The sequence below is a fragment of the Heteronotia binoei genome, chromosome 12 (genome assembly GCF_032191835.1).
Source record: "Heteronotia binoei isolate CCM8104 ecotype False Entrance Well chromosome 12, APGP_CSIRO_Hbin_v1, whole genome shotgun sequence".
NCBI lineage: Eukaryota > Metazoa > Chordata > Lepidosauria > Squamata > Gekkonidae > Heteronotia > Heteronotia binoei.
The window spans coordinates 79,212,829-79,235,492 of NC_083234.1; the positions used below are offsets into that span (position 1 = coordinate 79,212,829).

At 49.1% G+C, this 22,664-nt stretch overlaps 1 protein-coding gene across 1 annotated transcript; it reads right to left on the reverse strand.

The window, feature by feature from the left end:
* Nucleotides 1–3,573: 3,573 nt before the first annotated feature.
* Nucleotides 3,574–22,114, reverse strand: MYMK (myomaker, myoblast fusion factor). The gene is made up of 5 exons (XM_060251054.1): nt 21,930–22,114; nt 18,100–18,214; nt 11,823–11,971; nt 11,481–11,597; nt 3,574–3,760 (listed from the first exon to the last, which is right to left on the reverse strand). Exons 1-5 carry the CDS (start codon nt 22,062–22,064, stop codon nt 3,614–3,616), a joined length of 663 nt encoding a protein of 220 aa, XP_060107037.1. The 5' UTR covers nt 22,065–22,114; the 3' UTR covers nt 3,574–3,613.
* Nucleotides 22,115–22,664: the final 550 nt, after the last annotated feature.

The following is a 22,664-nucleotide window of genomic DNA, read 5'->3' on the forward strand; positions in this document are numbered from 1 at the left end:
GAAGTGTTACATAATTACATAACTTGAGGGCAGTGTAAATAGGTCCAGGAGCCCGATATAGGGGGCAGTCAGACAGGCAGGTTGACATGGTAGAATCTCAGTTTTAAATAAGGCGCTTGAGTTTGGGGCAGTTTCTGTTGATCAGACAGCACCCCCTAAACTGGCATTGTTGTGCTGTGGGCCCATGGTTAGTCATTCACATTGCTGACGTGCCACACCCATGGGCCCACAGCCGAGTTGGGTTTTTTCAAATTCTGCTTTGTGTGCACAGAAACTGACAAACGCACATGGGTTCCTGGCTGCATTCTATGGTGGCGCTAAAGTGTATGCTGGAGTGGGGTTTGGGGGAAAGGACATGCCAGAAATGGAGTGGAACAATCACACTGCTCATGTGTTTCCATGGTGTGCCTGGAACCCCACTGCGGAAGTGCTTTGGCGAGGTAGCCATCAGAATGTGCTGGTAGCTATTTAAACCTCAGGGGAGTTGTTTTAGCGTGAGGTAGGGCCGAGTGGGGCATGAGAGCCAGAGGGGAGGGGTGGCTCATGCTATGTCAGCACCCATAAAGTGCGCTGCTTGCCTGAACCAACGTTGGGTGAATTGACCTTGCTTTGGCATCTTGTCTTTTAAAGATTTTACAGCATTAAGCACCCCCTCCCTCCCCTACAAAAGGGATTTTTCATTTTGGATTCAAAACTTGCACATTTTTTCTTGGAAAAATGTCTGGATTGCACAAACGTTCATTTTTATTTGAAACATGTTTGGCACCATCATTTTCTTGGTCTCATCCCTCTCTTCCTTGAATTAACAGGATGTGACTGCTGCATTTGTGTTGATGATATTCTGACACATCAGTTGTTAAAATCCCGTGGGGTCATTACAGCTCATCTGATCAGGTTACAGGACGACACCCCTAAAGGCAATTTGGGGATGGGGAGGGGGACACATTTGAACCAGAATTGTCCAGGCTGGGCAAGTGAAGGCACAAAACATCAATCCCAAATAGGTCTGCTCAGAATCCTGTTTGAGTTTCTTCGGTGGGGCTCACCCCCTGCAAAGTCTCTCTAGGAGTGCCGTGTCAGACAAAGAAGCAATTTTTTTCCGAAACAGTGCATAAAATTGTGGTAAACGGGATGTGTTTTTGAGCTCTGCTGAAAATGTTCCATCAAACAATGTTGATTGGTTTGGCTCTGCCCTGCTTGGTTTTAAAACATTTTAAAAACTGGCAGTTCTTTTATTAAGCCTGTTTCCCCATAAACAGTTTTTAAAAGCTGAGTCTGTTCTCTGGGTCTTTTCTCTATTTCAAAAGATCCTTTTCCTTACCATTGTTTTCCCCTTCCTTCTGAAATCCACCCTCTTCTTAACAGCTATCTTGTCCTATGTTGGTTTTGCCTTATTTAGAGAGCAAAGCGATCTCCAGTTTCCTCCACAAGATGGCCAGAACTCCCCAACGCTTTGTAAAACTTTGGAATAAAGGCCCAGGCAGCTGTGAGACTCCAAGGTCTATCTTAGTTGTTGAGTGTGAGTGTGCTTGTGTGTGCGAGACTTGAGGTTTGTGTGTCATTTCCATAAATCTGTGACTCAAAAGATGTTTATTTAGGTGAGGGGTTATAAATAAGACGGAATAATAAAAAATACAAACTGTTGTTTTTTTCCTTACTGTACAAAAAGAGAATAAAGCCCTGTCCCACTGCAGTTGTCCTCACAGTAAAGACATTGCTGTGTCCTCAGACAGACGGAGGGAGACACACTCCAATTGAGTTTAATTCCAGAGTGCAAAACTGTAGTAACTTCTACAAAGCTGACTATTGAGGGGGGGGGGGGGGCGGGCAGCAACTCTTGGCATTTCAGTCTTGTTTCTATATAAGTCCTTGGAATCTAATCCAGCTAGGGTTGCCAAGTCCAATTTAAGAAATATCTGGGGACTTTGGGGGTGGAGCCAGGAGTATTTGGGGGTGGAGCCAGGAGACATTGGGGCGGAGCCGAGAGCAAGGGTGTGACAAGCATAATTGAACTTCAAGAGAGTTCTGGCCATCACATTTAAAGGGACTGCACAAATTTTTAAATGCCTTCCTTCCATAGGAAATAATGAAGGATAGGGGCACCTTCTTTTGGGGCTCATAGAATTGGACCCCCTGGTCCAATCTTTTCGAAACTTGGGAGGTGTTTTGGGGAGAGGCACTAGATGCTATACTGAAAATTTGGTGCCTCTATCTCAAAAAACAGCCCCCCCAGAGCCCCCGATACCCGCGGATCAATTCCCCATCATTCCCTATGGGAATCGTTCATAGAGGTGCATGATGGCTCCGGGGTGGGGCTTCCCCGCCGGCCAGCTGGCTAGGGGAGGGGGGAAGCCTGTAAAACCGGGGGATCCCCCTCTGGGACCTGGGGACTGGGAAGCCTAAATCCAGCCCCCAAAGGCTTGACTGATGGAACAGGCTCTTGGGTTGTCAACTCCAGGTTGGGAAATTCCTGGAGATTGGGGTTGAGGAGGGCAGGGTTTGGGGAGGGGAGTGGAGGGGCCTTGGCAGGAGCCCGCCCTCCAAAGCAGCCATCTTCTCCAGGGGAACTGACCTCTGAAAAGTGGAGATCAGTTGTAATTCTCAGAGATCTCCATCTGGAGGTTGGCAGCTCAACTGATCCCAAGCCTTCCTTAAAAATATACTCCATTTACATTCTCCCCAAATATCTTTGAAATCTTGCCTGTGAGGTCCTGACTATCACTTCCTTGAGGCACTCTGCTGGCTTTGCCAAGCCCTGGAGATCTTCCGGAATTACAACAGGCCTCCAGAGGGCAGAAATCAGTTCCTCCGGAGAAAATGGCTGCTTTGAGGGGTGGAGACTGTGGCATTAGACCTGCCCCAAACCCTGCCCTCTCCAGGTAGTCTAGAGGTCAATTGTAATTCTGGGAGATCGATCACCAGGCCACATATGGAGGTTGGCAGCCATACGTTCCACTGGGAATATTATTAACATCACTCAGCTGACCCATTACTGGCAGTTTGGAGTTGGGTTGATATGATTAATTTCTGCAGAGCTACAGAACATCTGGGGGGGCTGGGCCAGATGTGACACAATCCTCTCTGCTTGTGGGTTCTTCTCAGTTCCCCCACGTATGATGCCCAGGACCAGAACCATCATGGCACATGCAGAGAAGGCCCTTCAGCCTTTCCTTCTGCACCGTTTCCCTAATCCCAAAGAGTCTGTTTGGCTGGCTTGGGGAAATGGAGTTTTTCTGTCGCTCATTTTTGTTGTTGCCATTTGCAATTTGTTCATCTCTTTTCGACTGTTTTTTCCCTCTCTGTTTTTAATATTTCATATGTTCTGTGCCAAGTTGCATGCCACTTATATGCAACTGAAGTGAAAATAATATTAAAATTGCATAAATCTAGCTGGAACAATTCTGCCCTGGGCAATACAAATGTAATGGCAGCCAATGCAGCCTCGGGGGTTCACTCTGCAGAAAAGGGAAGCGTGGGTATGGGGGGGGGGGGCTGAGTGGAACCCTCCTGGTTTTGCCTGTGCCATGGGAATGGGGAGGAGGCTCTGGTTCAGCCATGCTTTCAGTTCCAGTGGGGTCTCTTCAGTGCCCCCCTCCAACAAGGGCAGCTGGAATCAAACACAGCAGCAAAGCATCGAGCAGTCCAGTTTGGCCGGGGCTCCCCCATTGCCTGCTTTCTTGTTCACTTTGGGCAGCAGGAGGACGAAGGACATGGCCAAGGCACAGTGGTAGAAGCTGTGGACATAGGTGTAGTCCCACTCCTAGGAGAAAAGACAGCAGCAGCAGCACTTAGTGGGGAAATGAAGCAGGGTCTGCCAGAGCTCCCGGGAGCCCCCCTCCCCTTAGTGCTGGGTTGGTGGGGAGGAGTGGAAGGGAAAGAGATGTAGCGGATCTGGGTTCAAATCCCTGGCCAACCACCAGGCCACGGATTCAGCAGGAGCTCACAGGAGCACAGCTCCTGAACCTTTCTGAAGGTTTCCCCTCTTCCTCCCCACCTACCTTGTCCATTGAATAGTAGGTGCAGCTGCATTAAGAGAGTGGACAGCCAGCCAGCCACCAGGGGCTTTGCCACACACCCAGCAGCCCTCATTAACCTCTGGAGAAGCCCACGCCACCCTTTCTCCACTTCTTATGTGATTTTGGGTGGCAGGTGGCTTGCTGACCTTTTGGCTGGGGAAGGGGGTGGCCCAGGAGAGCCCCAGGCAAGCGAGGCCTGCTTGGGCTGGCTGGATCTCTAGCCAGCCCATGCATGCCTCGCTCGCCTGGGGGTCTCCCTTCTTGCTTTTGGCTGGGGGGGATATGCTAATGAGTTATGCTAATGAGCTCCTCCCCCTATTTTCCCACAAAACAACCTCTGCCAACCACCAAGCGGCCTTGGAGCCATCATAACCTTCCTCACAGATTCAGGTGGGGAAGCCATGTTGGTTGGAAACAGCAGGACAAAGTAAGAGTCCAGGGGCCCCTGGAAGACCAGCCGTGTTTCGTTTGAGGCGTGCGCTTTCGTGTTCCGGTGTCTGAAGAAGTGTGCACGGACCTGAAAGCTGCACTCGAGTCCTGGAGCACCTCAGAGACTGACAAGACTTTTGGGGGGTGGGGTGGGGGGTGGGGGTGAGCGAAAGCTGTCTGGCAAAGGGAGCTTTGACTCCTCAAAACTCCTGCTGCACAAACCTTGTTGGTCTCTGAGGTGTTGCTGGACTTGAATGCAGCTCTTCTGTTGGGTTGAGGGGAGTGTCTGGATCAAGGCCCGTTTCTCAGGATCTAGAAGAAGACAACTTTATCCAGCTAATTGCTGGTGAAACATAGCTGCTAAGAGTTGAGTCCCAGATTCAAATCTCGCTTCAGCCACTCCCCCTGTAGCTGCAGTTCCCCATCTGCAATATAGGGGTGTACTAATATCAGCCTATGAAGAGCCCCGTGGCACAGAGTGGTAAAGCTGCAGTACTGCAGTCCAAGCTCTCTGATCATGACCTGAGTTCAATCCTGGCAGAAGCTGGGTTCAGGTAGCCAGCTCAAGGTTGATGCAGCCTTCCATTCTTCCGAGGTCGGTCAAAGCAGTCCCCAGCTTGCTGGGGGGAAAGTGTAGATGACTGGGGAAGGCAATGGCAAACCACCCCTTAACAAAAAGTCTGCCACGAAAACGTCATGATGCAACATCACCCCAGAGTCGGAAACAACTGATGCTTGCCCAGGGGACTACCTTTACCTTTTACCTTTAATATCAGCCTACCTTACAGGGCTGTTGGCAGACTTGCAGTATGTATGGGAACTCAGAAAGCACTAGATGAGTGCTAAGCGCAATTTTCATTTGGGGCCAGCAATGGTGGATTGGTGACTCTGATACCACCACGGCCCTGCTGAAAAGGCCCCCCTCCAATTTCAGCTGGCCACTTGGCAGCTCAGGGGTGTGGTGGGCTGAGAAGACGCTTCTCTGGCTGGGCTTCTTCCCTCATATTTTCTCTTATAGTCAGAAGCATCCTGAAAATGTATTTGTGCGGAGAGCTTGGGCAGATGCAGGTGGGGAGGGGAGGGGACATAAATTTGGTGGGCGCAGTTCTCTCAGCTGCAGTCTGAGCGCCAGGATCGGAGTCTGCAGCCCCAAAGCTGCCGCTGAGCAGATAAGTGAACTCTCTTGCACTGCGAGTGACTCAGTCACAAAGCACTTTCAAACCATCCCTCCAAGTGAGGAATTTCAGGACCTAAAATGGTATCGTTGCTGCTAACCCACTGAGGATAGAAGAAGGTTCATCCAGGAATTGGAAGACTGCTACCCTCCCTTTCCTTCCTCTCCCCCCCGCCCCCAGCCCCGGTGTGGAATGTGTTCTCGCTGGGACTCGTCTCTTGTGAGTGTTTGCTACATGGGGGTCAGCCACAGAACTGGATTATTCATAAAGCTGGACCCAAGTATCATTTCCCTGTGTTGCATCACTAACAATGCACGCTCTCTCTCTCTCTCTCTCTCTGACTGAAATTATTCCAGGATTGCCATGTTCTGTTCACAAAACCAGGGACTTCAGCAGAGTGCCTTTTCCCTCAAAGGGAGAAGAGATGTTTCCAAAAGACACCCCCCCACCCCCGCAGCATGGCTGAGAGACAGCCAGGATGGCAGGATGGCTGTTGCAGAGGGGGCTCCTCCAGGTGAGCGGGTTCAGCTGCAGGGCAGTTTGCCTGTGGCACCAACAGCACTGTGCATGGGCTCTGGCTTTCAGGGCACACCCCAGTTCAATACACTCCCAGATTCAATCACTTGTTTTACCTAAACACAATATCTGCTCGAGGAAAGCAGAAACAGGTTGGCTAGAAGGCAGGGCAGAGGATAAAAGCCTGGCCACCTGGAATTCTTAAGCCATCGCGAACTTTGATTCTCTGTCCCACTGGTGCCTCTGCTGATGTGAGAAAATCCAGGTGAGGTAGTTCTGAGTTCCTCCTTTATACTGATTTAGATCCAAAATGTCGACAACTGTTCCTCTGCCTTCCTGATTTTCATTCTGCCCTTTGTACAGCTCTGCTCAGAGCACCTGCCCACAGGGCTCACTTCCTGCTAGGCCCTTGTAAGCAGGGAGCCAATCATTCATCAAGCTGTCTGGATACATCTGAGAAAATCTGGACACATCTGATTTGCACAGTCAAACTCCTTTCTTGCAACTGCCACCCTGACATCTGTCTGACAGCCACACAGTAAAAAAGGAGAAAATCTGTTTTTTCCTATTGAACCTTGCTACTTAGGTGTCTCTGTGTGCTTTAGATGACTACCCATGAGCCCAGCTAAAAGTCTTGTGATAACTTCTCAAACTGATGCTGCTTTCTGCACGTGCAACACAATTTATCCAGTGCTGGTCATTTAAGTCAGTGTTCCCCCAACCTTTTTGGCACCCGGGACCGGTTTTGTGGAAGACAATTTTCCCACAGACTGGGGATGGTGGGGGAGTGATGGTTTTGGGATGATACAATTGTGCACTTTATTTCTATTAGTTTGGTGTGGTGGTTAAGTGTGCATACTCTTATCTGGGAGAACCAGGTTTGATTCCCCACTCCTCCACTTGCACCTACTGGAATGGCCTTGGGTCAGTCATAGCTCTCGCAGAGCTGTCCTTGAAAAGGCAGCTTCTGAGGAGAGCTCTCTCAGCCCCACCTACCTACCTCACAGGGTGTCTGTTGTGGGAGAGGAAGGTAAAGGAGATTGTGAGCCGCTCTGAGACTCTGAAATTCAAAGTGGAGGGCAGGATATAAATCCAATGTTGTTGTCTTATTATTATTACACTGTAATATATAATGAAATAATTATACAACCGGAGGTTGGGGACCCCTGATTTATGTGATACACAGGCGCCAAATTAGATCATTCTGTGCCTATGGGTTGGTCAGCTTAACAGCTGTCTCAGACATAATCTTGGGGAATACTGCCTCTTTTCCAGTGGATTAAATGATCTATTTCTTGGGCTGGGCAAAATCAGCCTCAGGTTTCAGTGGCCTACCCTGCCCTCTAGCGTGAGGGGTAACTGCACTGGCACAAAGCTGATTGATTGATATGAGAAAAATGTTGACATGGAAGTGATCCAATCGGGAGCTCCCCTCATGAGAAAGTGAAGAAGTTTGGTGGTGGAAAGTGCTATCAACTTGCAATTGATTTATGGTGACCCAGTAGGGTTTTTCAAGGTAACTGCAATAAAATGGCAAATACTATGCTGGGGATTATTAGGAAAGGGACTGAAGAAAAATCAGCCAGTATTATAATGCCTCTGTATAAATCTACGGTGTGGCCTTATTTGGAATACTGTGTACAGTTCTGGTCACCACACTTTGAAAAAGATATTTTAACATTGGTTATAGAGGTTTACAAAATTGTGCATGGGATAGAGAAGGTAGAGAAGGAAGTACTTTTCTCCCCTTCTCACCATGCAAGGACTTGTGGGCACTGAAAAGAAGTCCTTCACCCGAAGAGAAATTAACACGTAGAATTCACTGTTGCAAGAAGTGGTGGCGGCTATAAGCACAGGCAGCTTCAGGATGGGATTGGATAAACATATGGAGCAGAGGTCCATCAATGGCTCTTAGCCACAAGGTCTAGAAGATGGGATACTCCGTCTGGGGCAGTGATACTCTGTATTCTTGCTGCTTGGGGGGTTTCTGGAGTTCTGGTCCTGCTGCTGGACTTCCTGATGGCACCTGCTGTTTGACCATAGTGTGGCATTGAGTATTGGACTGGTCTGATCCAAGATGAATCCTCTTAAGCTCAACAGACATTCAGAGGTGGTTAGCTATTGCCTTCCTCTGCATAGTGATCCCGGACTTGCTTGGTTGTCTCCCATCCAAGTACTAACCAGGGCTGACCCTGCTTAAAGATCTGATGAGATCGGGCTACCCTGGGCTGTCCTTACAGGTTCCTTTACAGGTGTGTTTATACTATGTTCTCAACGTTTATCTTTATGGCAGGAGTCTCCTCGCCAACCTTTTTGAGCTTGCAGGCCCCCTTGGAATTGTTGGGAGCCATAAAATGGCTTCCAGGTGGGCTATGGTCAGACTGGCAGCTTGGGGCACTTAGGAAGCAGGGCATATCTCTCTGTTTCAATCGGGAATGGAGAATCTCCATCACACATTGCAGCCCAAGGCACCTTATAATGCATGAGGGCTGTAGTGGATCATTCACAGTGTTGCAGTGCACCATCCACATAGTGCAGTTTGGGTTTTTAAAATTTCCTGCGGCACATATCATAGAATCATAGAGTAGGAAGGGACCTCCAGGATCATCAACCCCCTGCACAATGCAGGAAACTCACAAATACCTCCCTCTAAATTCACAGGATCTTCATTGCTGTCAGATGGCCATCTAGCCTCTATTTCAAAACCTCCAAGGAAGGAGAGCCCACCACCTCCCGAGGGAGCCTGTTCCACTGAGGAATCGCTCTAACGGTCAGGAAGTTCTTCCTAATGTTGAGCCAGAAACTCTTTTGATTTAATTTCAACCCATTGGTTCTGGTCCTACCTTCCAGGGCCACAGAAAACAATTCCACACCACCCCCTATATGGCAGCCCTTCAAGGATTTGAAGATGGTGATCCTATCACCTCTCAGCCACCTCCTCTCCAGGCTAAACATACCCAGCACCTTCAACCTTCACTCGATGCCTATGGGGGCACCTGGGTGCTTATGCACACCATTGAGCAAAAAATCCCCCACCTGGAATGGATTGGTGTGTTCGCACTGTCAATCTGTTTTGTATGCACTCCCCCACATCCAAATGTCAGGCAATGTGGGGTGCATGCATGGGGATCTGTCAGCACCAGAATTCACCTGGTGGCTATTTACTCCAACTTGTTTTATGACAAGGTGAATGTGACTGGGGAGCAGCTGCCAGATGTGGCTGTGGGTCCGAGCCCTTTTAAACCATTAGGGAAAAGCAACTATATCAGGCCAAAATGCCTGTCTGACCGCAGCCACAGAATGGCTCCTGCAGATCACCTTCTGTTGTGAAGAGCTGTGTGCTGTGGCGGCAGCTGCTGCCAAAGCAACATTTTTTAAAAAATCTGTACAGCCAATAAGAAGCCTGGCTGGAGAAAAGAGCTACCTGGCCCTGCCCACTTTGTGAAATCACATGATGGGCACCCTGAAAGGTTTCAGCAGATGCCTGAGAGGCAGCAGCCGACTGGTGGCCGTTGGCTACAGGAAGTGCAGGATTGCTGACGCATTTCGGGTCTGGCCAAGCAAGGCGGCAGCAGAGGATTCCCGGGTCTCCTGCAAAGATTCAGACCATTTGCCGTGCCTGAGTGAAGTCTGCCATTTCCTCATGGAGGACCAGCACATGCATGTTGCCAAAATGCCAAAGAAGGAGAGCACGGGCTTCTACTAAGTGACACTTTTATGTTCTGTTAGGACATGCAATTATTTTCTGCTTTGAAAACTAATCCTCATGGATCCCTGTGAAGCCGTATCTGCTTCCAAGGCACATGGCAGAGACCATGTGAGAGCTGAGCGCATACATGGATAAATGCTGGAGCCAGTCCATTCTTCTGACTTCTTCCACCTTTCTTTCAGCAAAATTGGAATATTGTCTATTTTTCATGCCTGTAATTTCTGAAAAACTAATCTGTCTGTACCTAAGAAAACGCAGTTTTAAATGATCAGATACATTTTGCTGGAAAGATCTACTCTCCCCCCCCCCAACTGAAAACCTCATGGGACGTGTTACTTAGTTTCCACCCCTCTTAGAAAGCAGAACTTATTTGCAGAGGTTTCCTAAACCAGATGTGCAGCACAATCTTCTCATTTATATTTTTATTTTATATTGGGATCTCAGACGCAGACCAGAAGCAGGGGTGTCCAGAGATCACCCATGTTCAAAGATCTCCTGCTCTGTTTGGGGAGCAGCCAGTTCTGCCTTTGCTGCCTGCAGCTCTTTCCGAGAGGACTGCTGTGCTTCCCCCTCCCCCCTTCAAATCCTTCTGCAGAGCCCTCTCTTGGAAGCCTGTTGCTTAACGCTTAATCCTCATTAATGATGTGCTCAGATGGCAATTTGATGGCAAAATGAGAGCAATTCCTTTGAACACTTGGGGGAAAGTTGCTTTTTATTGAGACTGTTCTAAATTGTATTGCAATTTTTTTTTTTTTTTTGCACATGGACTTTCTCTTGCTGCTTTTCCACGGCTGCCCCTTTCCCTCACCTATCATCTTCCTGAATCCTCCCAAAAGAAAAAAAGACTGACTTGCAAAAAAGAGGGATTTTACTGTGGCACATATTCTAGAGCAAAGGAGCATTCCCAGCCTGAAGTTTCCTGTTTGGGCTGTGCTGAGGTCCCTGTAAAGAAGGATCCAAAAAGGATCACAAATTCAGCTATCAGTACAGAGAAAGGGGTCAGACATAATGTCAAACCAATCACGTATTCAATAAATGGAAGATCTCACACACACACACATATAAAAAAGTACAGAGAAAGGAGCCCAGAGATGGATGGCTCAGGCTAGCCTGATATTGTCAGACCTCAGAAGCGAAGCAGGCTGGCCCCGGTTCACAGCTTGGATGGGAGGCCACCAAAGCAGAGTTGCTCTGCAGAGGCAGGCAATGGCCAGCCACCTCTGTTCGCCTCTTGCCTTGAAAACTCTGTATGGTTGCCTTGCTGTGACTCAGCTGTGATTTGTCAGCATTTCCCACCACCACAGAGAGAGGGAGCTATATTAGCAGAAATGGAGGTCACGCAAGCAAACTGGCTTGTGATAGAACAGACCCGGCACATCATGTAACTGGTGGGATTTGTTGCCACCAACTGCACCAATTATTTAAGATTACTTTGTGAAATCGGACAGATCTTTGGAAGAACTTCCTAGGAGTTATTAGTCATGATACCTCTGTAACCAAAGGCACTTTACCTTTGAATAGTAGGTGCTGGAGGCTGATAATTTTCATGTCCCATTTATGATCTTCCAGGAGTGCATAACTGGAAGCCATTTTGGATGAGGAGGATGGTTGCTCTTATACCATGGGCAGACCTACCTCGAAAAAAAACCTCAGCATCAGTGCCAGAGCGCCAAAGCAGAAGCCGGGTCCAATCTGCTGGGTGTAGATGCTTCTGTCAGGATACAGACCTTTCTTCTCTTTCATCTTTCGCAGCTGGAAGGAAAGAGACCAGCTGGTGGTGGATACCTGTAGTGGCTTCACTAGCAAGTGCTTTTTCAAAAGAAAGCCCATAGGGATGCATGAACTCTTCCACTCACCCCAGAGATATTTTCTTTTTCTTATGGAAACTGTTTCTGCTTAGTGCCTTACATTGCAGCAGGAACACGGACCTTGCATATTGTACTGGGTGAGAACAGCTATAATTATTCATGGCCTTACCCATTTTATGGTTATCACCAGAACAGCTGTCCCGATTGGTCCTGAGTAAACACCGTATCCACACCGGTCGTGGTAGATCCTGACGGCAATGGTGAGCACGCCAAACATCAGGAAAGTGGACCTTTTGGGCTCATCAAACTCTGCCAGGGCTGAGGAAAGGAAGCCAGAGATGAGGATTTGGGGCTCTGTTGGGGCATAATGCAAAACCAGGGTACACTTTAACAACCCTGCTTGATTTGTGATTTGGCTTATACATATTCCTTCAAACCTGAAATTTTAATCTGATATTTAGACCTGCAGTGATTGAATAAGCCGCCATTGAGACTGAAATTGCTTTTATCTGAAATCTGGTTTTATTTATTGTTTTATCTACTGTTGTACATTGCCCAGAACCCAGCTTCAGTCAGGATGGGGTGATTAAGTCAAATAAATAAATTTAAAAACCCTAATTTGTCTTGACAATGGCTGGTTTTGTCACTTTCTTTTTTCTGTCTTCCCCACAAAGGCCTGGCAGGCATCCTAACTGTCAGATACAATCCCTGACAAGGACCTGTTTTAAATTTGTGGTCCAGAAACAGTCTGTTGATATTCCTAGTGGTATTGTCATTGCTGATGAGTGGTCAATTATCCAAAGCATATTCATATATCCATAACTATATTGTTTTATGTATTCACTAGGCCCATTGTGAAGAAAAATACAACAGGCTCTAGAAGGAGGCTCTGGGGGAGTGCCTCTCCCCACTTGCTCTCTTCCCACTCATCAAGGTGAAGGCATTCACCCCCCCCCCACCTCAAGGGGAGTTGATTTCTGTCATCTGGAGAGCAGCTGTAATTCTGAGTGATCTCCAGCACTCACCTGGAGACTGGCAACAGTGGTTCCCTTGGAGGAAATGGCATTATACCTGTCTGAGGTCCCATTCCTCCTCAAACCCCACCCTCTCCAGGACCCACCCCTTAAATCTCCAGGAATCTTCCAACCTGGAGCTGGCAACCCTATCTCCTTCCCTTTATCTGCCCCTCTGAGTTCAGCTTGCCATCGTTCCCCCCTTTCTGCAGCCTCTACATAAGAAAAGCACAGTCTTTCTCCACAGAGTATGTTGGGGGAACCGAGGCAGCTTACATCATTCTCCTCTTCCCCTTTGACCTGAACAACAGCACTGTGAGGCAGATTAGGCTGGAAGTGTGTGACTGGTCCAAAATCACCCAGTCAGCTTCCACAGCAAGAACCTGTGTCTGGCAGACTCCATTCTGAAGCTCTAACTCGCATGCCCTCCTCAAAATCTACAACAGAACCTTCAGGGATTTCCCACCAATCAGGAAGGGTATCACTAAAGGCCTCTGGGTGAGTTTCCCCCCTTGCTGTCTTCCTACCCATCCAAGTGAAGGCATTCACTCCTCCACCCCTCAAGGGGAGATGATCTCTGCCATCTGGACTCCAGACAACAGATCTATCTCCCCATATTGGAGAAAATAACTGATTTGGAGAGTGGACTATTCCCCCGAGGCCTCTTCCTTTCTGACAAAAGCAGCCTGAATTGCCTAGCAACAGCCTCTGGCTAGCACTTCCCAGGGGGCAGCCATGGGCTCTAAGGAAGCACTCCCAGCAGGGTCTGGCCTCCCTGGCTATTTCTGTGGCCCTTGGTGGCTGTGTGTGCTGGGAGGCCTTTCGTGAGGCCACAGTAGCTCTGCAGCCCTTTCTGAGGCCCTTTCTGACAGAGAAGGCTTCTAGCCTCATTGGTGGACCTCCTGATGGCACCTGGTTTTTTTGGCCACTGTGTGACACAGTGTTGGACTGGATGGGCCATTCGCATGATCCAACATGGCTTCTCTTATGTTCTTAGGGCACAGAGAAGAGTTGGAGATGTGGCTGTCTCTGAGGTAAGACTGCTTTTGGCAGTGTGTTCAACATTCCTAGGCAGGGGAAAGGGGAGGGGAGTCAGGCAATGGGAGAAGAAGAAGACTGCAGATTTATACCCTGCCCTTCTCTCTGAATCAGAGACTTGGAGCAATTTACAATCTGCTATATCTTCTCCCCCCACAACAGACACCCTGTGAGGTGGGTGGGGCTGAGAGGGCTCTCACAGCAGCTGCCCTTTCAAGGACAACTCCTGTGATAGCTATGGCTAACCCAAGGCCATTCCAGCAGCTGCAAGTGGAGGTGTGGGGGAATCAAACCCAGTTCTCCCAGATAAGAGTCCACACGTTTAACCACTACACCAAACTGGCTCTCTGGCCAGAGACAGTGACTGACGTGTGATGAGTCAATAGTGTGTTCCCACAGTAACTGCCAGAACTAAGGTTGTGTTTTGCTGACAGAATCAGCTTTGCTGGCTAGCAAAAGCCACTCGGGCAGGAGAGAGGAGCAGACTCAACCAATAGCACGCAAGTATTCTTGACTGATAGTTTGATGGGCCAAAGGCAGATACCCCACAGTCCCACCAAGCCCCAACCAATCAGGATGGTCAGTTTTGCAACAGGAGAATTATTACTAAAAGATATATGCATTTATATATATCATGCCTATATTAATAATATCATTATATCAATGTTATTGTATTATAATATCGATATTTACTAACCTTCATATATATTCATTATATTCTTTTATGGATTTATATGTAGAATAGTGTTGGTAACAAATGAGGCCACAGTAGGGGGTAGATCATTGTGGGAAACTAAGGCCTAATCTTGTCTCCCTGGTAACAGAAGATAGGTACCGATGGAAGATGCCTACAAAGCTGGAATGCGACCTTGGAGAAAAGCAACACTGGGGTCTGGGAACGAATTCAAAGACTTTCAGGCAAGAGATTTTAGGTGGGAGAAATGACGAGCCGTTAACCTGTAACCTGTATTTGGGCTGTACCTTTTACTTGTCAGCTTGGAAGTCTTGCGTGCACCTGCTACAAGTGTTTGCTACCTGATTCTTCATTAAAAGCTTTTTTTCCATTTACTCAAGAAACCTTATGATAGATTCTAGACAAAACCTTACACTAGCCTGCACAGCACTGAGTCAGGATTGACAGGATGTTTGCATTTGTATGTCATTTAATTAGCTGTGGCTAATAAACCAACTTCAAACCGTGGCTTCAGGTCCTGGTTGATGTGCCCTAACCACAGTTAGTGGAGTGGCCTGAGCTTGAATGATTACACTAACTATAGCTAGCTTGATTAAAGCACAGTTTCATGTGATTTCCAAACTGAGCCATGGAAGAATGCTTGTTATGCTTTTTTGAGGCTTCTTTGTATTGGCTGGGGATCTGGGACTTTCAGATTGGTGTGTGGTGTATCAAGACCCTCGTTATACTTCAGGCAGCTCCAAATATTGTTTTCTTTCACTGTCTGGGGAGGAACAATGACAAAGTCTGCTTTTGCACAGAGGTCTTGCCCTGGTTTGTCAACCAAACTGGAGTGGGTTATTTTTTTTTTAAAGCATCCGCAAGATGTCCTCTTTTCATCCGCTTCTGCATCTGTCATGACTCAGGGGGAGTCTTACCAAGTGCTGCCACCACTCTGGATTAAGGGTTCCCCTTGAGAAGGCCCAGAGTTCCCTCCCAAGCCCTTCAGGCCTCCTGTAGCTTAGGCCAAATAACAGGCGTGGGGACCAGGCACAGTGAACAACATAGGCTTCCCACCCCCCCCCAACCTGGCGGGGGACCCCCGAATTTGCAGCCTCCTCCCCCGCTCTCAAAAAATCTGGAGGCGAGAGGGGGGCGGGGGGGAGAGCGAGAACATACCTGTAGGCATCATGTTGTTGTACAGCTTTTGATCCATTTTTAAAATGTGTGCCCCTTTAAGGCTGTACAGGAAACAGGAAGGGATTCATGGGAAAGGGTCAGTAACAGTTTCCATAGAGAACAGCCCCTCCCTTTCTTTTCCTGTGCAGCCTTGCTTTCGTTTTCACAGTAAGCAAAGTTCTGCAGGAAGGAGACCCAGTAAGTATTTGTGTGTGTGAGAGAGGGAGGGGGCAGGGGATTCCCTGGTTTGGGGGGTGGCAGCATATGCTAATGAGTTATGCTAATGAGCTCCACCACCTATTTTTCTACAAAACGACCCCTGTGGAGGAGGTCTAGGTTCTTCCCTTCCCTTCTGTCCCTCTCTCCAGTTGTCTGAAGATGATTTCAGCCATGGTACTTTGGCCAGGGTTTCTTTTCAGAAACCTCCAGGTGGGCAGCCGTGTTGGTCTGAAGCAGCAGAACAACTTTTGAATCCAGGGGCACCTTGAAGACCAACAAAAGTTGGTCTGAAGAAGAAACGTGCTTGGACACGAAAGCTCATCCCTTGAATAAACTTTTGTTGGCCTTCAAGGTGCCCCTGGACTCAAACTTTGCTCTTCAGAAACCTGCCTGTAGTCTGCACACTCCACACTTCTGTCAATGAGGCTGTGAAATACTGGAGGTCATTCTCAATCAAGCACAGAACGGGGTCATTGCTGATCAAAGTTACGGCTCCCAAAGGGCTCCCCTCCGTATGCTTCCAGCTCACACAGCTGGATCATGGCTGTCCTGGATTTGCAGTCCTGGGAAGTGTGCCTGCAGGGACTGTGCGCACACACGGATGCATTCAAGACTCTGCAAGCTACATGGGGAGAGGGTTGCTTCACGTCTCAAGCACCACACCTTCACTGTCCTTGGATCACATTTTTATTAGGGTTTTGGGGGTTTTTTGGCTAAGGCATAACATCCAGTTTTTAATTTCTACTGCATGCCTTCTGAATTGACATTTTCAAATAAGTCTGGAGTTGAATGGCTTGCAGAGCCAATTAACAGAAAGGTTGAGATTTTGGGTCACCTAACTCAGTGGGGTCAAAGGCACATCTGTTAGATGCTGGGAAAGGGGTGGGGCAGGCAGCACGTTTCTTTGTTTAGAGTATTTCTAGGCCACCTCTTCAGAGACCTGCTTGAGGCAATTTACAATTAAAAACTCAGTATAAAATATAAGTCATAAAACCCCCAAATCATTAACAATGGGAAGGGAATGTTGGGAACTTGAGGTTACCTGTATTAAACCAAGATTATCAGATTCATTATCTATATTAAACAGTGCCAAGCATGATATTTCTGAGTGTTGAATCAATGTATGTAATGGAAGCCATTTCCTCTCTGCCTCTAAATTCTTCTCTCGTAGTTGCATTTCAAAGCTTGCCTCTTTCTCCCCCCCCCCCTTTTCTCTCCTCTCCTCTCTTTCTCACCTCTGGATAAAAGATTTAGAATATGCAAATAACCTTGATGCTAGAAGTGAGGCGCCTCCCCCGACCAGTTTCCAGCCATACATCTTATCAGAAAGACAGGAATGTCTGGGAACCGGGAGAAGTTGTAGTAACATAATGGTAGTTGATAGTACCCTTTGAACCTTCACTGCAATTTACATCTGCATGTTATGTTTTGAAGCTATCTTTTCCAATGCCTTTGAAGTAGCCTTTAAGAGTCTATACCGTGTGAAACTGTATCACTTCCAAGGTATCGCACCTTGGAGCAAGTACCGGATTATCAATAAAATGAGTCTTTGTATTAAACAATCGCTTGCTTATTCGAAATACCAATGCTTGACAAACAGAGATTAACAAATTATCAAGGAACAAAAGTTTACTTGTACTAAACAGAAGTTATCAGTTGTCTTGATCATCTCCCTTTGGTTATATATTAGTAACCACACACTTATGTTTGTACTTATTAGTAACCACACGTTTATGTTTGCACTTATGTTTATTCATCACTAGGAATAAAGTCCATCGTGAGGAAAAATACAACAGGCTCTAGAAAGAGGCTCTGGGAGAGTGCCCCCCACTGCTGTTATCCCACCCACCAACCCAAGTGAAGGCATTCACTCCCCTCCACCATTTTCTCCAGGGGAGCTGATCTCCGCCAACTGGAGAGCTGTTGTAATTCTGAGTGATCTCCAGCCCTTGCCTGGAGATTGGCAACAATGGTTCTTCAGGAGAAAATGTCTGGTTTGGAGGGTGGAGTCTATGGTATTGTACCTGTTTGAAGTCCCACCCCTCCTCAAATTCCACCATCTCCAACCTCCACCCCTCAAATCTCCAGCAATTTCCCAACCTGGAGTTGGCAACCCTATCTCCTTCCCAGCCAACCATTAACCTGGGTCTCCCAATACTTAGTCCAACCACCACCCCACACTGGCTCTTTCTTTTGCTTCAAAGATATAATAATAATGATAATGATGATGATGATAATAATAATAATAATAATAAGCTTTTATTTCTATCCTGCCCTCCAAGGTACAGCAGCTTTCGAATCCTCAAATAAAGGCAAGTCCTTACCCATCAGTGACACCCACATAGATAACGCCGTCCCATAGATGCTGAAGTACTCGAGGATGTCGTATTGCATGAAACAGAGGATGGACAATCCTGGGCCATCACATGCATGGTAGATCTGTGGGAGAACAGGGTTATGCAAAGGCCTCATGAAACAGCAACTGGAGCCTGTGAATTGCTGGAGCATGCCAGCTGTCGCCTCCACTAATCTCTTTGTTTGGATCTCTGCCCTGAGCAGCTTCCATTCCTCAGAGATGTCCTCCTGTGCAGGCACATCACATGTTGTGACCTAAAGCTGGTGCAAATGTTGAAAAGGGCACAGTGAGGTTGGGAACTCCAGTGGTTCTCTCTTGTGATGGCTCTACCTTCACCTCTCAAAACATATCCCACAGAGATGTCATGGTATTTGGCCTCACCCAGGTCCTCGTGAAGAAGAAGATGATGACGATGATGATGACTGCAGATTTATACCCCGCCCTTCTCTCTGAATCAGAGATTCAGAGCAGCTCACAATCTCCTATATCTTCTCTCCCCACAACAGACACCCTGTGAGGTGGGTGGGGCTGAGAGGGCTCTCACAGCAGCTGCCCTTTCAAGGACAACCTCTGCCAGAGCTGTGGCTGACCCACGGCCATTGCAGCAGGTGCAAGTGGAGGAGTGGGGAATCAAACCCGGTTCTCCCAGATAAGAGAGCTCTGGCTGACCCAAGGCCATCCCAGCAGCTGCAAGTGGAGGAGTGGGGAATCAAACCTGGTTCTCCCAGATAAGAGTTCGCACACTTAACCACTACACCAAACTGGCCACAAGGGTCCTTTGACAGGCTATTATCAATCAGTAGGGGTTAATATTGAATCCATTTTTGAAGCTAAAAGTTGTGGATTTGAAGGCTGTTTTGGTTTTGGAATGAATCTTAAGGAACAACAATGCACATACTCAAGACAACCTTCCCCTGACCTGCATGGCCCAGGTGAGGCAGGCCATGGCAAACCACCTCTGAACGTCTCTTTCCTTGAACCGTCGACGGCTTGACAGTGCTTCCCATCTCCCAAGACAGAATGAGAAGCTGGCCAGGGAAGCCTTCCCAAGGCTGGTCTGGGCAGGGCCAAGAAGGAAGGGCTCCACCACTCTCTGGACAGCACAAGGGGAGGACAAAGGCTTCCACCAGTGCTGGACTGGGGAATACCTGGAGATTTGGGGAGCGAAGCCTGAAGAGGGCAGGGCTGGGGGGGGAGGGGACTGTAATGGGCATAAAGCCGGAAAGTCCGCCTTCCAAAGTGGCCACTTTCTCCAGGTGAACTGATCTCTGTTGCCTGGAGAGCAGCTGTAATACTAGGTGATCTCCAGCCACTACCTGGAGGTTGGCAGCCCTACGTGACAAGCAGGCCTGAGAGGGAGGGAGCTGGGTGCGAGTGAAACATCCTCTCCTCTAGGCCTGTCTGAGGCTCCTGCAGGAAAGAGGGCATCACCAGCCAGAGGCACTGGACAAGGGGGCTTTGTGGAGGTCTCTGGACTGGAGTCTTCTGAGTGTGCAGACACAGCTGTCCTCCCTGCTTGTGCCCCTGGGCAAAGCTCCAGACAGGTAAGGCCTGTTTGAGGCATGCCCGCCTACCTCAGCCAGGGCAGCGGCAAAGCTGTCTCGGGAAGGGATCTGTGCCTCACGCACACTTGACTAGCCTGCCTTGCCTGTGCTGTGTGGCCACGTCTCCCTGCAGTGGAAATCTGGGCAGGCAGTGGAGTCGGTCGGCATGTGTGCAGATGTTTCTGGCCGTCACTGGCACCCTTGTCTGAGATGGCCGCATGCTTTTACAGGTCTGAAGCATTTCCTGTTGGGGAGGAGGAGGAGGAGGAGCAGGGCTGCAGACCGCTGAGGCCGCCCTGGCTGCCGCGTCCTCCCCCTCCTCCTCCTCGGCTCAGCCAAAGGGCCTGCAACAGCTGCGCGGCTCTTGTTCTTGCTTCTCGTCCGGAGATGCGGATCCTGCCAAAATCCACTGGATGCCCCACCAGCACGGAGGGCAGGTTTCCTGCAGGATCCCAGCAGGGTAAGAGATGGCAGCAATGGAAGCAAAACGGGGCAAGTGGCTGTCATTTGGATCTGGGAACCTGAGCCAGGTTTGAGGGTCACCTCTGCCTTGACGGAAACCCCCCACAAAGAAATGTTTGTGTGTGGGGGGGGCGGTAGATGACTGTTATAAGTGTTAACATAGGTAAAACACTTTGAATATTCAGAAGTGCTGCCTGGATGCTCGGGGTCTATAACAGGGATCCCTGAGACGGTGCCCATGGGCACCGTGGTGCCTGACACCTTTCCCGTTGCCCCCCCCCCCAACCAAGCTCTTTTAGAAAGTGGGCAGGGCCAGGGGAGGCTTCTGCTTGATTGGCTGTGCCGCTCTTGCTTGGGGAACAGCTGCCCCCGCAGCACCAGGGTCTTTACTGCATGGCCGCAGGTAAGCTGTGCCAGCCTCTGGCTCTGTCCCCTGCAGCAGCCATTTTGTCAGATTTCTCAAGGGGCCTGCAGGCTCAAAATGGCTGGGGATCTCTGGTCTATAAGAATGCAGAACGTGATTATTTAGAATCATAACAGAGTGGGAAGGGACCCCCAGGGTCATCGAGTCCTACCAATTCACAAATAAAGTAGTTGGTGTTCAAAGGAGATGCTGAAAAGAAGGCTACTGCAGTGGAACTGGTTTTTGGCACAAGGCAGCCACCTGATAGATAATGTGTACTCACTTGGCCAGCTCCTTTCACCTTTCCAGTGAAACACCTGCACCTTGGGTGCCTTTTGTGACACCTTGACAAGAAGTGTTAAGAGGAGAAAGCTGCTGTGCACTGGCAGAAGCAGAAAAGATTTGCTTTTTGCTCCCTGCTGCAGGGACCTTTCCCCTCCCCTGGGTGGCCCCAGCCAGCCCAATCTCATCAGATCTCGGAAGCTAAGCTGAGTCAGCCGCACTTAGGACTTGGGTGGCAGAGGCAGGCTGTGCCAAACCGCCTCTGGCCTTGAGAGGGCTGCAATTGAATGGCACTCTCCGCCACTATATGGACCCATCGAGCCCCTCACCTTTGGCCCATTGATGAAAAGTGGCCTCCTTTGAGAAGTCAGAAAACACCCCTGAGGCTGTGGGGACTTCCCCTGCCTTTCAACAGAGTCCTACAGTGCCCGTGCTTTCCTTATTTCAAAGCTTCTGCTTCATCTCACTCAGAGGACACCAAACACCAGAGGATGGAAGGACTGCAGGATTAGAAAGCGTTCGGCTCCTTCCCCCTCTCTGTGGAGGACTTGCTTCTTCCCCGTCTTTGCAGGCTTCTTCGACCCTTTCAAGTAAGCCACACTTTCTGACAACCAGCGGCTCATTCCAGGAAGCCCAGCCAGAAGCTGCCTTATGTCACCCTCGACATTGCCCAGTCTTTTGACTGACAGCAGTTCCCCAGGAACTGGTATGGGAAGCAGGTGCGAGGCCTCGGAGCTCTGGCCTACCCAATGGAGACTCAGCAGAGGTCTCCTGAGTCCAAGTAGGATTGCCGGTCGGGGGCGGGGGGCTGAGATCTCGGGGATACTTTGGAGGATGGCTTTTGTGTCATGATTCCCCACGGAGGTCCTTCCCCTCCCCAAACCATGTCCTCCTCATCCCCACATTCCCAGGAATTTCTCAACTCAGAGTTTGCAACCTGAAGTTGAAGGCTAAGAAAGCTCCTGGAATTTTAAAAAACAACAACACCTGGATAGTCTTTAAAATGCCCTCTGAGACCGACTGACTCTCTCTCTCCACACAGGCCCTGCAGATGAGAGTTCAGACCGAACTCCCTGGAAACATGCAAAACGGAAAGGAGGTTCTTACCGACACAAAGAACATGGTGAAGAAATAGACCATCGCCTCCATGTGGAACTGCCTCTTGGCTGCGATGCTGATGGTTGGAAGAAAAGCCAGGCTGCTGAGAGTTGGCAGAAGCAGCTTGGCAACCAAAGAACCCATTGGAAGGAGGAGGGAAGCTTGCCCAGGAACGGACCGTTCAGGGGAAGACAATCCCAGAGACAGCAGAGCTGGGAGCTGCGTGCTCCTCCAGGGCCATGAATCGGTGTGGTGAAGACAGCTGGGGCAAAGGGGCTGTCCAGCTTAAAGGCCTCAATGCTGGTTTAACTCCCCTGTGACATCAGCAGATGACAGGTGGCAGAAGGCCAGGGGCATGTTGGGCACAGCTGACGGCTGGGGCTGAGAACAGCCTTCGCTTGTGGCATTTTGAGCCATTCTGGGCCCCTCTGGAACAAATGGCCTGGCGTGAAAGGCAGCATGAGGACTGAAGCTGAGGTCAGTTCACCTATGGCTCACTATCAACAGTGGCCAAGGTGAGTGCCGGAGTTCTGGACAAAGAGGAGGTGCAGCCAGGTTAAAGGCCTCACTCGGCTAGCTTTGCGCCAGTCACTTTCTTGTGGCCAAAGCTCCCTCCCTCAGAGGGGGAGGAGGAGGGACCCGGTTGGGCGGGGGGGAGGGCAGGAGGAATACATGAAACACACACAGGAGGAAGCTGTTCCTGAGGCCTCCTGGGAATTCTGCATTCAGAGCATCCAAGAAGGG